The following is a 15982-nucleotide window of genomic DNA, read 5'->3' as shown; positions in this document are numbered from 1 at the left end:
TTGGGTACTTATTGGTAATGTTGCATTTTTGTTACTATTACTTACTACCATAAAGGCACCAGTTGCTTCAAAGCTGCCTTGAGGATGTCTGTAAAACTTTCAATGACCACAGTATAGGTATATCCTTTGCATGGAACATTTCATCTGCAAATGGTTAAAAATTTACATTAAGAAACAAAACAGCATTTCACAATGGTAGATATTGGACATCCTTAATAATAGATGGTATCATTGCTGTCTGTAATAAATACATGTGTATTGCCATATATGTCAGCATAAAAATGGAAAGGTTTACTACAGACATATTTATATCCTCAGATAACATCAGCTATTAAATTTATTCTGGTTTGAACAGATAATTTTGAAATTTGTTTCAAACCTTGGATTCACTCTTTCATTACATTTTTAAAGTAGCAGCATAATTGCTTGGGATCTTTTAGGAATCCAATATATTAATATCTTGACATTTTATAATATTAAATTACTTTTGTTTCATAGTACTCTGTCACACACGTGAACTCTGTCTTTTTAGCTAGCTCAGTTACTACTTACTTTATGTGACAGTTTTAATTAAATGAAAATTAAATTTCCATCTCCCTAAAAACTATCCTAAAAGAAAGACATCAAAGTCTAAGTGCTCACATCAGCAGTAATGTGCAGTTGACTCGGTATACCAAATTTTTATTCACATATGAGATGGAGTCCTGGCTGCTGAAATCAAAGACAAAACTCCCATTGATTTCTGTAGGAGTCAGTTTTTACTATGACTTTCTCTCATAGATCTTGTTAAAGTGGTCAACCCATGAATTTAGAATACTGCATCAGCACTTCAGAATCTGAATTGGTGAACAAGCAGGCAGCACTTCTGTTACTGGAAATTTTATCACGTTGGTTGACTAGAAGCAGATAAACAGCACTACAGTGAAACTTATCATTTATTTAAGAAGTATATGCCAGCCTTCATAGTTCTGCTATGAATTTCATATTTATGTAATAATACATTGAATTTTGCCAATGATTTCAATAAGCAGCCTATAAGCAGTCTACTCAGAGAAGATATTCCATCACATATACATGTATTCCTGGGTTTAAAGAGCAAGTCTTCATGAAAATATGAAGTAACCTATTATTTTTCTCTATAAGACTTAGCACAGTATAAACAGAGAGGAGGGTGTCAGTCTCTTTTCTCAGGTGACAAGTGAAAGGACACAAGGCAATGGCCTCAAGTTGTGCCAGGGGAGGTTTAGATTGGATATCATGGAGAATGTCTTCGCAGAAAAGGTGCTCAGGCGTTGGAACAGGCTGCCAGGGAGGTGATGGAGTCCCCATCCCTGGGGATATTTAAGAGATGTGGGGATGTGGTGCTTAGGGACATTGTTTAGCAGTGGACTTGGTAGTGTTAGGTGGATAGTTGGACTTGAGGATCTTCAAGGTCTTTTGCACCCTAAATGATTCTATGGTTCTAATATGCAGATGAAAATGTCAAATTTAGGATATTTAATGCATTTCTGGAAGGTGTGCAAATACTATGGTAAGAATAATACAGGAATCTATAGAATAGGACTGAATATTTTTTACTATTTAATCAAATTCAGATTTAAATGTCATAGCATGTTGGTCTTCTAAAGCTTGAGCATCACACCCTTTAATATGTACATAAAGTCCATATTTGAATAGAAATGTGATTCTAGAGTTCTGGCTCCCAGTCCTGCCTCTGCTACTGACAACTTTCATTATAGCATATCCACTTAGTCTCCCGTGGACTGCTCTGAGCGGGATTCATCCACACTCCATTCAGATGCAGACTCTGTCTTTGTGCTTTTGGGGCTAGGTTGGAGCAGTGCTGTGAGGCATCTTAGCTTAGGGTCAGCAACAAAGAGTTACTGCATGGCTGTCATGTGGAGCAACATGCATTACATCTAGTCAGCATGGAGTGTGAATCTCATGTTTGCGAAGTATCACATAGACACATGCTAAATTTTGCCAACTGATTTAATGTATTAATGCATCAGTTTCTTCAGTCATAAACTGGAATAATCTTATTTCTTTTTCAGAGGCATTGTGAGGATGTGTTTGTGTGTGATGTTTTATTAAGACAGTCCAGGCAACAATGCATTGTTGCCAAAGTTTCCAGTGTGTGCAAAGGGCCCTGTAGCCCCTACATTCATGCAACTCCCAAAAAACAGAAGTAGCAGGTCAAAGTTTGTTGTTCAGATCTAGGAAAATGCTTGTAGGTAGTTGTTACAGTCCCCCCCGAGTCATCACATAGGTACAGTCTTAATTTTATTTCACTAGCTGCCTCCTAAATTGAGTCAAAACATTTTCCCATTTGTAATATTCAAAGGTGTACAAATAGTGTATGCAAGAGCACCTGTGACCTATTCATTGCTCAGCAGTGATAGATCTGGTAATAATGTGCTTGCTATTCTCACTGTGCTGCACTTTGGTAAAACCTAGGGTTTAACTGAAATACACCCTGACCTTGGTTTTGTTCATGGGGCATAGAATGGACATAATTACTATGAATCTACTGAGGGATATTATGGCAAAATGTCATATTACTAATTTTGGCTACTCACACCCTTTTGAAAAAAGAAAAAAAAAAAACAAAACTCAACTCTCAATAAAAAACAATGCACTGCAGTTTCATAGAAGTTCTAAAACAAGTAATTTTCCAAAAAATTAACTTCTCATTATTTTCTGTACCTATTTTTTTTCTCTCAAAATGCTATCACAGTATGATAATTGCATTGCCCCTAACAGTTTCATATTCCTTCATAATTAAATAAACAGCTTGTAAATTGCAGACCAGAAAATGCCTGTGTTTCACTCTTACCTTAAGGGGTTTCCATAGTTACCAAGGACAAGAAGTTTAACCATCATTTGCCAGACTCGAGGCTATTCACAGCCTTAACTTTTTATCTCCTGTCTCTCTTTCTCTTTGTCTCTTTGTTTATTAACAGAATGAGGGAGTAATTTGGACTCAGTTAGCCACTACAAATGCAATGATGCAAAATGGACTCTGGTGCTTTAGTGTGTTATTAGCTGGGTATGTTTCTCCCAGAACATCTTTTAGAATAATGCATACTGGCAGTACAGTCTATAGTTACCAAGGTTATGAAATACCTATCCAGCACTTCTCCAGCTTAACATCTGATAATTCGTATCTTAAAATAGGAAAGCACCTTTCTTAACACAGTATTACAGCATAGATGTATTTAGGCAGATATGTTTTAATTAATCCACAAAAAGCATTAGTGAAGATTTTGCATTGCTGCTTTAATATAATTTCCTTTCATCCGTCAGTCTCCTCTGTTTTACACATTACAAAATGCATTTTGAAAAACTGCACTTGTTAAAGCCCAGACATGATTCTGTATGCCACTGATGTGGACAATCCTCTGATTTATTAATCTCAAAATAATCTTAATATTTTTCTAAATGACTTCAAATTTTACTGATCATTCTTTTTGCCAATGTATAGAAGGTATTGCTGATTCACAGCTGCACTATATTTTTATCAGACTGAAAAATTTGTCTACTAGTTTATATTAGCTACTGAGGTCAGGAACTCAGCAAGGATCAAAGGATGATTTGTATTGCTAACAAAAATATTCACCATTTGCGTATTCAATAAATTAATATGCATATTGTGATTTAGGAAAGGATGTTAAATCCTATCACTTTTGATTTTAAAATCTGAACTCTAATTTTATAACATTAGGATGAAACTTTCTTAAGGGTTAGTATATGCTCTTATACTCATTTCTATCTGTTGATCTTCGTTGTACTGGTTATATTTGCATATGCCTTGTTAGACTATGTGGTGGTCTGATCTGACATTTCCACCATCTCTGTATTATAGTTTGTGAGCAGGGAGAAGATTTGGGGAGGAATCAGGGCTAGAGTCTTGGTTTCCGTCAGTCTTTCAGTTTTTTGCCTTTGCATCTTTTAAAATGCACGGCATTTTATTAACCTATAGATCTAACCTCCCAATTTTTGCCTGATAGTTTAAAACCTTGTAGCGTGTTTTTGGAAATTATGCTAATTTGTAGGATTTATTATTTGCTTGTAAAAATTGATAATATTCTACCTAACGAAAAGTAGTTTGTTTGAAATGAAGTATTACTGTAGTACCTTTAAATAGATGTCTTTAATCACTGCTAGTCTGTTAAAAACACAGAAGTACTACAGTGTTCCAAAATAATGACCCCAGTGTGGCAGGAGTGAAGACTGCAGTGTTTTGGAGCATGGCTTTAGAGTATCATATAATTTTTTACTAAGGGTTGCTTTTATACTAATTTGTTTGTGGTTCGCAGATGCCTTCCAAAAAAGGGGAACTGTGATTTTGTTTCGATAATAAACCAAACACAGATTAAGAAATCATTCTTCCAATAATTATAGATATACTGCAGTTTAATAGTGGTTCACTGAGGTATTTCTGGTATAAGAAATAACACACCTTCAGGTGAAATGCTGAAGGTGCTTGTATGACTTCTGTTTATATCATGTTTGGCACATGGGATGTAGTGACATGCTGCTGTAACTAATTAAAAGAATTTTGTTATCAGGGCTATTGCAAAATTTCTTCTGTACAGTTCTCTGGTTCCCCCCCAGATAAATATCTGTCTAGAAGAATACAGAAGATGAAAGCAAAATAGTACGTTCAGAGAAATGGTGTTTTATCAACTGAATTAGTGAAGGAGAAGAGGAAAATGGGACTTGAATAACCCAAGGGATTGGTGATGTAATAGAAAACCTTTTTACCTTTATGTAATTGGTTTGAATTGAGCCCAAGTCAATACAGAATGAAAGTTCCCAATGTCTACATGGGGTCTCAAGAAAATGAATCCAAATTAACTTTGAAAAGGGACTAGCTAAACTGCATTACATTCTTTTATGGACACTCTTAATTGAAATTACAGTGGCCTTGATTCAATTTAGCTTAAATTAAATTCTAAATAAGAGTGTCCACACAAAGATTTAATGCAATATAATTAACCCACTTTAAAAGTTAATTCCAATTAAATTTCTAGAATGTTTCTGGGTGGACTATTACCAAGCTCTATTCTGATGGCTTTTATGAAAGAATTTAAGCTCTTTCATAGTGGACAGTTCATAGATTGCTTCCATTCACACAACTGTGAGTAGTCTGAACAGAGAGATTTTATCCTTTCCACCCTTTGGGTGGCATCCAGGCAAAGTACGATGATCAATAAAGAAAATAAAAAATTACTCTAAATAAAAATAGCATGTCCTAAAGAAATATCCATTCATATTGCATATAAATTAGCAAATGTTTTCAGTTGTACTGAAGATACAAAGTACAAGTCAAGCTTGGGAGTAAAAGAAGATGTATAAATAAAGGCGCATGCCAAACTGATTTAATTTAAAACTCTGTGAAATCTCTTTATTTCCAGCTAAAATGTGAATATTCCTGCCTGGACCAATGTGCACTAAAAATCTCATTTTAAAAATATCTATTTCATGTTCATTTCTGTTGCCTGAAGTTAAGGAGAAAATTAAAAATCTTAGGAAGAGGAAACAATGAAATCATGGTGGAAAATGAGGGGTATGAAATAAAGATGTTTTCTATATAACAAAATGAAAGAAGAGAAGTAAAAGGCAGACTGGATCAAACTCATCCTTGATTGAACTCCCCTGAAATGAATGGTGATTTAGGAGGATCGAATGTGTCCAATCGCATTTAGGTCTTTCAGGTCAGTGTCTTAGTGATTCAGCTGAGTCTTAGAGGATGTTCAGAAGAAAACTGGAATGCATCCATGGTACAGCAATATCCCCTCTGCATCCTACACTTGCATGCTTCAAGGGGACATAGGAAATCCTGACGATATCTGAGAGGAAAGCAGTGAAACATGCAAAGAGGAGCATAGTTTGCATTGTGAGTGTCTTGATTTATTTGGTCTCGTGTAATCAGTTTGCATTGCAGGGCTGCTTCTTTGGCCTCCGCTGTATTTAACTAAAAATAAAATAAAAAACAAATAGATAAAAGCTGCTGGGCTTTGAAACCTCCCAGGTTTTTAGGCATTATTGCAATGACTCCCTAAACTGTTGTTGAGACTTTTAAAGTCCTATAGCAGTGGAAAGGGAAAAGAGATTTTTAAGAATGGAGGAAAAGATGCATAGCTATATAGTTGCAGTGATAAAAAAAAAAAATAAAAATAAAAAAAAAGGCTAGGAAGAAAAGACATGAAATGTGCTTTAGCCCAGTCTATTTACTGATTTTGTGTCATTATATTGTAATGCTCAGTAAAGAACATAGCATGTTTTCCTCTGTTGGCAGCAAAGACAATGAAGAAAAAAAGATTGGTGTCGTTTTACTGTATGTGGACAGGGAACGGCATGAAAACTGTTTGTACTTGTATTGAACTGAGGAGCACTAGTCCTCTGGGGTTCGTCCAGGTGGAAAGGAATTTCAGGACAGAAAAGGCAGGAAGGAGGACAGGAGGATATGGTGAGTGAATCCGTAACAACGTGTTTCCATCAGCCCAACCCTTCACAGCCATATGGGGACAAACATCTGAGGCTGCAGAAGCATTTGCAGAGCAGATGTTGGTGGAGGATTTCTGACCCCAGTGGAGCTCCCTGCCCACAGTTCAGTCTCTGTTCAGGGATTGGAGTTTGCCCTTCTGTGTTTTAGCATTTTGTGCAGCTAAAACAGATTGTGTGCTTGTCTCCTAGTATCTACACTGAAACTCTCTAAGCATCGCTGCCTGAAGGGAATCAGCCACACACTCAGAGCAGTCAGAATTCCTCAAAAGAGAAGCAAAAGAGTCAATTCTGCATAAGGTCATCCTGAGGTGTAGACCTATTTATTACTGTACGCCATGCTCTGTTCCATACAGAAACTATTTGCATGCTCCAGTGCTGATACTAGTGGGAGAGACTTTCCAGCATAATAAGCTGCTTGATGCATCTAGCTCCTCTTCATATGCGTGGAAATTTGCCATTTAATTTGTAATTTTAGAGTGGCTTGTTTTCTAAAAAGTGCAGATATCTTTGCAACGTGTTTTTCTTTCAATAAGCTTTTTAAAATGCTGTGGTGTACAGCATACATAACTGCTATATAAAGTGAAACAAAGGTGTCTTTTCTTAATGTAGCCACATATTTGTTAATTTAGTTATAAAAAGTGATCTGAATGCTCTCATCCAGAATATTTCTGGCATGAACCTAAGGGAGAGTTGTGAAGATTTAATTGTACTGTGATAATTTAATCACCTGCTATCTGATGTTCTCATCATGTTTTCAATGCAGTGACGTATAGCATCACATCTCATTCAATTTTAAGGCAGATATACAGCACCAACCGATGTGTATTAGATTATGTTGTGTCATAACCCATATACTGGGCTAATGCTACAGCCTTTGCACCACGCTGCTCCACTGCTGAGACTGTTATTGATAGACCCACAGACTACATAGAAAACTAAAGATGAGTTGCCAACAGCAACTAAACTGGAGTGATCCAGCCAGGGATCACTCAAACTTGGGAAAATATCTTTGCTGTCTGCATACCTCATCAGATGGATTTTTGGGAAAGGTGTTGAAGTTCTTTTTTTTTGTAATCAAAGTCCATCATTACAGGAAAATCCCTCAATAATCGGAGTTAGTGTAGTCACATTATACTGGTAAAGTAACAAAAAGTGATCAAAGAAGCATATCAGGCTTAAGACCTAATTAAAGAAATAAAAAAATAATTAAAAAAAAAGAACAACTGGTTCCACTACAATGCCCACATAAGGAAGGCATCTCTGTGTACGCATGTTCAGCAAAGTTACGTTTCAATAGCATAACTGCTGCATCCTTCAAGTGGTCCCTAAGGAAAGCTGCACTGTACGTCTCTGTAGAGCCAGACTAGCTTTGTCATTCCTTGCTTCATCTTCTGCATTGGAACTAAAGAGGGCAATGCTTTTTGCTCAAAGGAAAATGTGTAGTACATCAGGACTACGTATCAGGTAAGCTATAGAGAGGAGAACATGCATATCAGAAGTCAATTTGAGTAAAGACTTTCTGAGTTCTGTGGAAATAGAAAACAAAACAAATAGCTATATATATGTGTGAATGTGCGTCTCCATTACCATAAAGAAAATATACATTACTGTATAAACATAGTTTTATAATTGTATGGTGTCTGGAAAATGGATGGAACAGTAAGGATATTTTAAACAAATTTTAAATGTATGCAGCAGAGGGCACTAGTGTTATTGAATTGACCATAGAGTTGATATTTTGGTACTAGACAGACGAAAAAAAAAATGCTTAGAAGACAAAGAGTTGTCAAGATAGACTAAAGAAGCTGGTTGATGGTCTGTGTTCCATGTGTGGATTTATAAAGCTAAACCTTCATGTGTCTCTAGCATAATAGACAGATATTGAATAGCAAATTACTCTAGTACAGAGTTCCAAATGGGTCTTTATGTAAAGCCCATTAAAATATTTCCATAATGTTCTTCAAAGCTTTAAATGAATTTTCTACAGTTTTTTTGCACTGGCTATTTCTTTTTCCCAGGGTATTTCCAGACTATTTATATTTGAAATGACTCTGATGTGAAATGACTGCACAAAGACTTCCTGAATACTTAAGCTCAGGGCTGTGGAAAGTATACCGGTATATAAAAATATACCGGTATAAAAGAAAAGGACCTTTTTTAATACATTCCTACAGCACAAGAATTCTCACTGCAGTATATTAGCCTATTAGCCTCATGCAAAGCTTGCAGGTTGGCAGTGAGGACTTGCAAGAAGCTGCGTGGCATAGCTTCTGCTGGCCATGACGGCTTTTCATATCGTCAGATTCCCTGTACTTCAGTACAGTATTCATGTAAAATGTTTTTATCTTTTATTTATTTATTTATTTTAACCTTGGAGCATATATGCATATAAGGGAAGATTTTCTGGATAAAGGGAGTGAGTTAGGGAGATGGTGGGAGATGGTGGGAGCTAGAAGTTGGAACAGGAAGGAAGTGCCTTGCAGTGCTTGAAAGTTGCAGTTGAAATGATTGGCTTTATGGAGACTGGCAAAGCAACTGAAGGGAGTTTATGCATATGCTGGCTGATGTTGAGGATACTTGCTCTCCCATGACCTTTGTTATGTTTGCTACACTTTCTTGTTCTACCAGTCCCATCATTTTCCAACTCCTTCAGGTTATCCAGGATACAGGAATGAGAGTGGAAAGTAGCAAAAAGAAAGTTAGAGAAACCATATGCTATGTTGCAAAGCTGGCCTGTAATGATGCATGGGTATGAGATAGGTTTATAGAACATAAAAGATTGCTCTAGCTCTGCAAGCCACGTGTTCCCTGTGCTCTCCATGCCCCACCAGCCATACAAAGATAACTGGCAGCTCTGAAGCTTGACAGAGCAGAGTTCTCGTCTCAGTTACAGTGAAGACAATAACATCACACTAGTGTGATGGTAGAATAATTAGTTTGGTGTGCTTCTGCATCTGTTTTATTACTTGATAATGCATTTATTCAGTCTAAGTCATTAAGGAATAAGTTTTAAAAGACTTTTAAAAAATGAGGCAGGAAAAAAAAAAGATAAATCTACCCAGTAAAACAAAACTAGAGACAAAAAAAAAAATGCTAATAGAGTCACATTAACTATCATATAAGCTGGTTAATAAATATTCAACAGCAAAATTCATGGATCATAGATCTTAACTAAAAAGTCTGAAATCAATATTGATCAATTCATAAATAAATATTCAATTTAATTCAAATGGGAAACAGGCCCTTTTCAAACCTTTTTTTTTTTTCCGATAGTTGTACTACAGTGGATTGTTTGTGTAAGAGAACTTGTCTTTTAGTGAGCTTTAGGGATTAGTTTGGGAGTGTTTCTATATATTGTGTTGAGCACCTCTGAAGAGATGCTTGTAAATCTGCAGTAAAAGGGAACGTGTGTACAACAGCTACCCCTCATCAGAGTCTAGTACATTATCCTAAACCCATGAAGCCAATGTTCAGGAGTATGGGTATTGGCAGATGGAGAAGCAGGAGCATCTAATGCTACAGCCACGAGGTTATCCAGGTTCATATGGCAAAAGTTAAGCCACGGGCAGAGAAGTTGAGTGACTTGCTCAAGGTTGCAAAACACATTAGTTTCATGAATCTTTCATACCAAGACTGATGCTTTATAAATAGCACTTAACAGAGCAGATCAAACAAACAGCCCAGATCTTCCAATTCCCATTCACCGGTATTTAAGCCATTATATTGGCTTTCTCTGCAGTGAATTATTAAAAGTGAGATGAGAACACTTGCTAGCTCTGAACCATTATAACAAGTTAAAAAAAAAATGCAAAAGTGAATTCTCAAAAAAAATACATTGTCTGAATATATAATTAGAAAAAGTCTTTCATTAAATGAATTGCTATGAAGATGCAAGTTATGGGTTTTTTATTAATAATTATTTATTTTTTAAAAAAAGATAGCTTCTTCACACAGAATGAAACAATTTAAAGCCTTGAGTAGAAAGCTTTTGCCTTTTAGTATTTTGTTTTACTGAATACATGTATTATGCATTTTTGGGTGCTCTAGGTTATAAATATGCTCTAAGCATGATGTAATTTATAAGACTTCACTTTTGGCTGATTTATAGGAAATTTCATTAATCTCTACAGCAGAGGGACCTTGTAGTGAGCAGAAGATTGAAAATGAACTGAGGGCTGGAGGCTTTAAGAATTACCCCAAATGAATCAGTACTGAAAGACTTAGAATGATAATTTGTAGGGTAAAGGCCTTTTTCCCCCTTATAGTAACATCTGTAGGATTTTTTTAGAGGTACTAATGAAATTGTCCACTCTGCAGCTACAGAGATATTTGTCAGCATTTAAATGGCTATTCTTATTTCTGTGTTCAGCACACATTTACTAATGCTTGCTTCTCTGCTGCTGCTGGTGCCAAACAAAAGAATTGAGGAGGAAATATCATGAAATTGGATGATACTGTTTAACAGTAGGGAAGAACTGATGCTCAGCATGTTTGTTTTGTATTTCATTTTTAAAATCTGAAATAGGCAAGATCTTGCCCTAACATTTCCATGATCTGCTACATTCAGTATTAAAGGCTTTACTTTCAGTCAGATTCTGATGCAGGAATCACATTTGTATAGATAAAGAGTTTCACCAATGGTAATAATAATAATAATAATAAAAACAGGAGTCTCCGTTTAGTCTTCATATTATTTCTTGTCTTGATTTACTTTAATATTAACAAAGTTCAATCCTTGAATATTCTGATGATTGTTATCTTACTCATTTTTGCTTTTTGAGGTTCTTGACACTTCTTTCAACTCTTCTCTTGAGTTAGAACATTACTCATAGGTATGCAGTGTGGTTGAACTTATCTGCCATCAAGCTACGTGCATTATACTTTGGAATGAGCAGGAAAAGCTAGTGTCTGGATATTTCCTATCTCATTGCCAATTACACCTAGCATTGCTTTACAGGAAACAAAATATTAGAATTTGTATAGCTATTCATACTACAGTTTGATGAAATTGGTAGAGTTGACTGAAAGGACTTGAGAAGTCTCTCTGTTTAGAGAGCACATTTAAATATTTGAGATTAATTTAATATTCTCCTTTTCCCTTCTTTCTTTCAGACTATTGAAATTCCAGAAGGACCAACACCAAATAAATTATGAATGTTGAACAAGATGACCTTACATCCACAGCAGATAATGATAGGTCCTAGGTTTAACAGGGCCCTATTTGACCCCCTGCTTGTGGTGCTGTTGGCTCTTCAGCTTCTTGTGGTGGCTGGTCTAGTGAGGGCTCAAACTTGCCCTTCTGTCTGCTCCTGCAGCAACCAGTTCAGTAAAGTGATTTGTGTACGGAAAAATCTGAGAGACGTGCCAGACGGCATCTCCACCAACACCCGGTTACTCAACCTCCATGAGAATCAGATCCAAATAATTAAAGTGAATAGCTTCAAGCATCTGAGGCACCTAGAAATCCTGCAGCTCAGCAGGAATCACATCAGAACAATTGAAATAGGGGCCTTCAATGGTCTGGCCAATCTCAATACTTTGGAACTTTTTGACAATCGTCTGACCACTATCCCGAATGGGGCTTTTGTATACCTGTCAAAACTGAAGGAACTTTGGTTGAGAAACAACCCCATTGAGAGCATTCCTTCTTATGCTTTTAACAGAATTCCTTCTCTCCGGAGGTTGGATTTGGGAGAATTGAAAAGGCTTTCATATATCTCAGAAGGTGCCTTTGAAGGTCTGTCCAACTTGAGGTATTTGAACCTTGCCATGTGCAATCTTCGAGAGATTCCTAACCTCACCCCACTTGTAAAACTGGATGAGTTAGATCTTTCTGGGAATCATCTGACTGCCATCCGGCCAGGTTCCTTCCAAGGGTTAATGCATCTTCAGAAACTGTGGATGATACAGTCCCAGATTCAAGTGATAGAAAGGAATGCTTTCGATAACCTTCAATCACTTGTGGAGATCAATCTGGCACACAATAATTTAACACTACTGCCTCATGACCTGTTCACACCGCTCCGTCTAGAAAGGATCCACCTGCATCACAATCCTTGGAACTGCAACTGTGATATCCTTTGGCTCAGCTGGTGGATTAAAGACAAGGCACCCTCCAATACTGCATGCTGTGCCCGTTGCCACACACCTCCTAGTTTGAAAGGAAGGTACATTGGTGAGCTGGACCTGAACTACTTCACGTGTTACGCTCCAGTCATAGTGGAGCCACCAGCAGACCTCAACGTCACAGAAGGCATGGCTGCAGAGATGAAATGCCGGGCATCAACCTCCCTGACCTCTGTATCTTGGATTACTCCAAATGGATCTGTTATGACACATGGGGCATACAGAGTTCGGATTGCTGTGCTCAGTGATGGCACGTTGAATTTTACAAAGGTAACTGTGCAAGACACGGGTTTGTATACATGCATGGTGAGTAACTCTGTTGGGAATACCACAGCTTCTGCCACACTGAATGTGACTGCCCTGGATAACCCTGGTTACACATACTTTTCAACTGTCACAGTAGAGACTGTGGAACCTTCTCAGGATGAGGCACAGACCACAGAGCAGGTTGGGCCCACACCAGTTACCAACTGGGAGACCACTAACATGACAACCTCACTCACTCCACAGAGCACAAGATCAACAGAAAAAACGTTCACCGTTCCTGTGACGGACGCAAACAACGGGATCCCAGGAATAGATGAGGTTATGAAGACTACCAAAATCATAATTGGTTGTTTTGTGGCTATCACTCTCATGGCTGCTGTGATGCTGGTAATTTTCTACAAAATGAGGAAACAGCATCACCGGCAGAACCATCATGCTCCAACACGGACTGTAGAGATCATTAATGTGGATGATGAGCTTACAGGTGACACACCCATAGAGAGTCACTTGCCCATGCCAGCAATAGAGCATGAGCACCTAAATCACTATAACTCTTATAAGTCTCCTTTCAACCACACAACAACAGTTAACACAATAAATTCAATACACAGTTCAGTGCATGAACCGTTATTGATCCGAATGAACTCAAAAGACAATGTACAAGAGACTCAGATCTAAAACATTTAAGACATTATGGGGTGGGGGTGGGGACAAAAAAAAAAAGATGGTTTATAAAGCAAATTATACAAATGACTGGGCTAAATCTACTGTTTCAAAAAAGTGTCTTTACAAAGAAAAAGAAATTTATTTATTAAAAATTCTATTGTGATCTAAAGCAGACAAAATTATGTGTATTCCTCAGAACCTGTTTTTTGCTGCACTTATTTACCCTCCTCCTTCCCTTTTTCCTTCCCAGCCAACCCTGATTCCCATTTGCCATATTTTTCATAGGAGATCTTGATTCCCTAAAAGAACTGGTCTAGGAAATTTTGTAAGAATTCTGTTACACCTTGGGAATTTTTATGGTGAATTCTAGTGGTGAGATTCGGTCTATTTTGTCACTTCTTTTTCTCTTCTTTTTCTTTTGTTTTGTCATGCCCTTTTTGAAATTATTCAACAGGGAATGGAATATTAGCAGCAGCTTTACAAGTGAGCAAAACAAACAAGCAAACTTTTTTTTTTTCTCCATGTAATTATTTGATGATTTGCTCTGTATTTACCAAAAGGATCATTCTGTGAAAAAAGGAAGAAAAAGTTAAAAAAAAAAAAAAGAATTTACTTGTGAAAACCTATAAAACCCATGATCTTTTAAGCAATTCTAGAACCAGAATTTGTAGTTCAAACACTAAACTAAGATTATAAATAAAATATTGTGGTTTTTTTTTTCTGTACTTGGATATAGCTCATTTTTAGCGTGGCTTTAAACATCAAAAGCTTTTTAAAATTCTTACAATATTCTGCTGTGATGGTCCAAAACACAATCACTTTAAAGAGAATAATTAAATAACTTTGGATCATTACTGAAGAATAGCACAGTTTTCATTTTAGCGTGTGTAAGTAGTACACTAGCAAACAAGGTTGCTTGGCTTTTAATGCAAAATAATGACGATATCTTCTAACAGTGTTAACAGTTATCTCTTTTATATCACCAGATGTATCCTACAATACCAGGGAAAGTTCTACAAAAAGTTTTGGGTATCACTGGATTTATTAGACAAGGATGAAAAGTATGTTCTATTTTTTATTATCTATAGCTATCAATAAGAAAATTCATTTTTTTGTATCAAAGCTAGTAGTTTCCAGTTCAGTTATTCTGCTATTCCTAGACAAAAATATGAAATATCTTTAGATATCTATAAGGCCCATGTTTAGATCTGTATCTCTGTGTGCAAAATTAAATCAAAATGCTGTTGAAGGTGTAACTCAGAGGACGTCCAAGGATTTTGATTTCAAAAAAAAAAAAAAAAGGAAGAAAAAAGACAGGACAGGCTTAGCCAGATCAGTTTAGTGTAATATGCATGACAATTAGACTGCTTATAAAGTAACCAGTTTAGTTTAATTAAAACTCAGACTCATTTACCAATAGGAATTGTACACTCATTTCTTTTCTATTTTTATAAGTTCTGTGGATTTAGCTTACTGGTATAGGAATGGTGTATATCTTGTGTGCTGAAAGGTAAAAGGAAGGCTTTGCTTAAGAAAAAAACAGACTCAGGACACTGTATTCTTCCAAGTGTAGAATTAAACTATTGAATTAAACTATGCATTGGCAACTGAGAAGAAGCATTTTAAGACAATATAGATTAGGAAAAGGAATCATATACTGAATATCAGTTCTGAATGTCTTTTCACTGATTTCTTTCCTTAACTACACATACTGTGAGTTTCAGTTGACATATTCCAGGTAAATAATGTACTTAGTTCTTACCAAAATTTCTGTGGACCTTTCTGGTATGCAACAGCATGCAGGACAAAGATCTTCCTGAACAATATACTTCTATTCCGTAAATTTAAGAAGGAATATCTAGGTAGGTTGATGGGGTAAATATCTTGTTGGATACACAGTTCTCAAGGTTGCAAATGAATGTAGCAGGAAGAAGGTCTCATTTAAAAAGGACAATGTTAAGATATGTGACAATGAATCATGCAGTGGAAGGAGTCTGATAAGTATAATGCAGAATGAAACCAAAAGTTCTATAATAATCTCAAAGAAACATTTGGCAAGACATTATCCTTTGATGTACTACATGAGAAATAATAGCTACTCTGAGAGAATTTTAATAGAGGACAAATATGGACCTGAATGTAAAACACTGAAGTTGTGATTCCTCGCTTTGCCTATTTCTTCGAAGTGCATTACAGAATTTCGTTGGTGATTTCTTCTAAGTGTTGTGATAAAGTCTGTACAGAAATGCTGCAAGTACACGGGTATTTGTATTTTGCCCATCTGGCTAGTAACATTATGTCCGTGGCCAATACTTATCTGACAATTGAAAAAGTTGCTTCCGGGAAACCTAAATCTGGACCATCTGTAATCAACAGGTTTATATTTTAAAAAGATGGCTACTCCCTAGCT

The 15982-nt window shown here is 36.4% G+C and overlaps 1 protein-coding gene across 7 annotated transcripts in view; it reads left to right on the top strand.

Annotated features, from left to right (window-relative positions):
• LRRC4C (leucine rich repeat containing 4C) overlaps positions 1-13746 on the top strand; it is a 300531-nt gene extending 286785 nt beyond the window's left edge. For 6 of the 7 annotated variants that reach the window (XM_040558647.1, XM_040558648.1, XM_040558650.1 and 3 more), the window contains one exon: positions 11626-13746. In XM_040558647.1, coding sequence (XP_040414581.1) covers positions 11668-13584 — 1917 coding nt within the window. In that variant the 5' untranslated portion in view covers positions 11626-11667 and the 3' untranslated portion in view covers positions 13585-13746. Of the gene's footprint in view, positions 1-6347; positions 6476-11625 lie in introns of those variants that run through there. The other variant, XM_040558655.1, reaches the window with a different exon arrangement.
• The last annotated feature ends 2236 nt before the right edge of the window (positions 13747-15982 follow it).

The sequence above is a fragment of the Cygnus olor genome, chromosome 5, assembly GCF_009769625.2.
Source record: "Cygnus olor isolate bCygOlo1 chromosome 5, bCygOlo1.pri.v2, whole genome shotgun sequence".
Taxonomy (NCBI): Eukaryota; Metazoa; Chordata; class Aves; order Anseriformes; family Anatidae; genus Cygnus; species Cygnus olor.
Note: the sequence above shows the minus strand (reverse complement) of the source record. Positions and strands in the feature narration are given on the sequence as shown.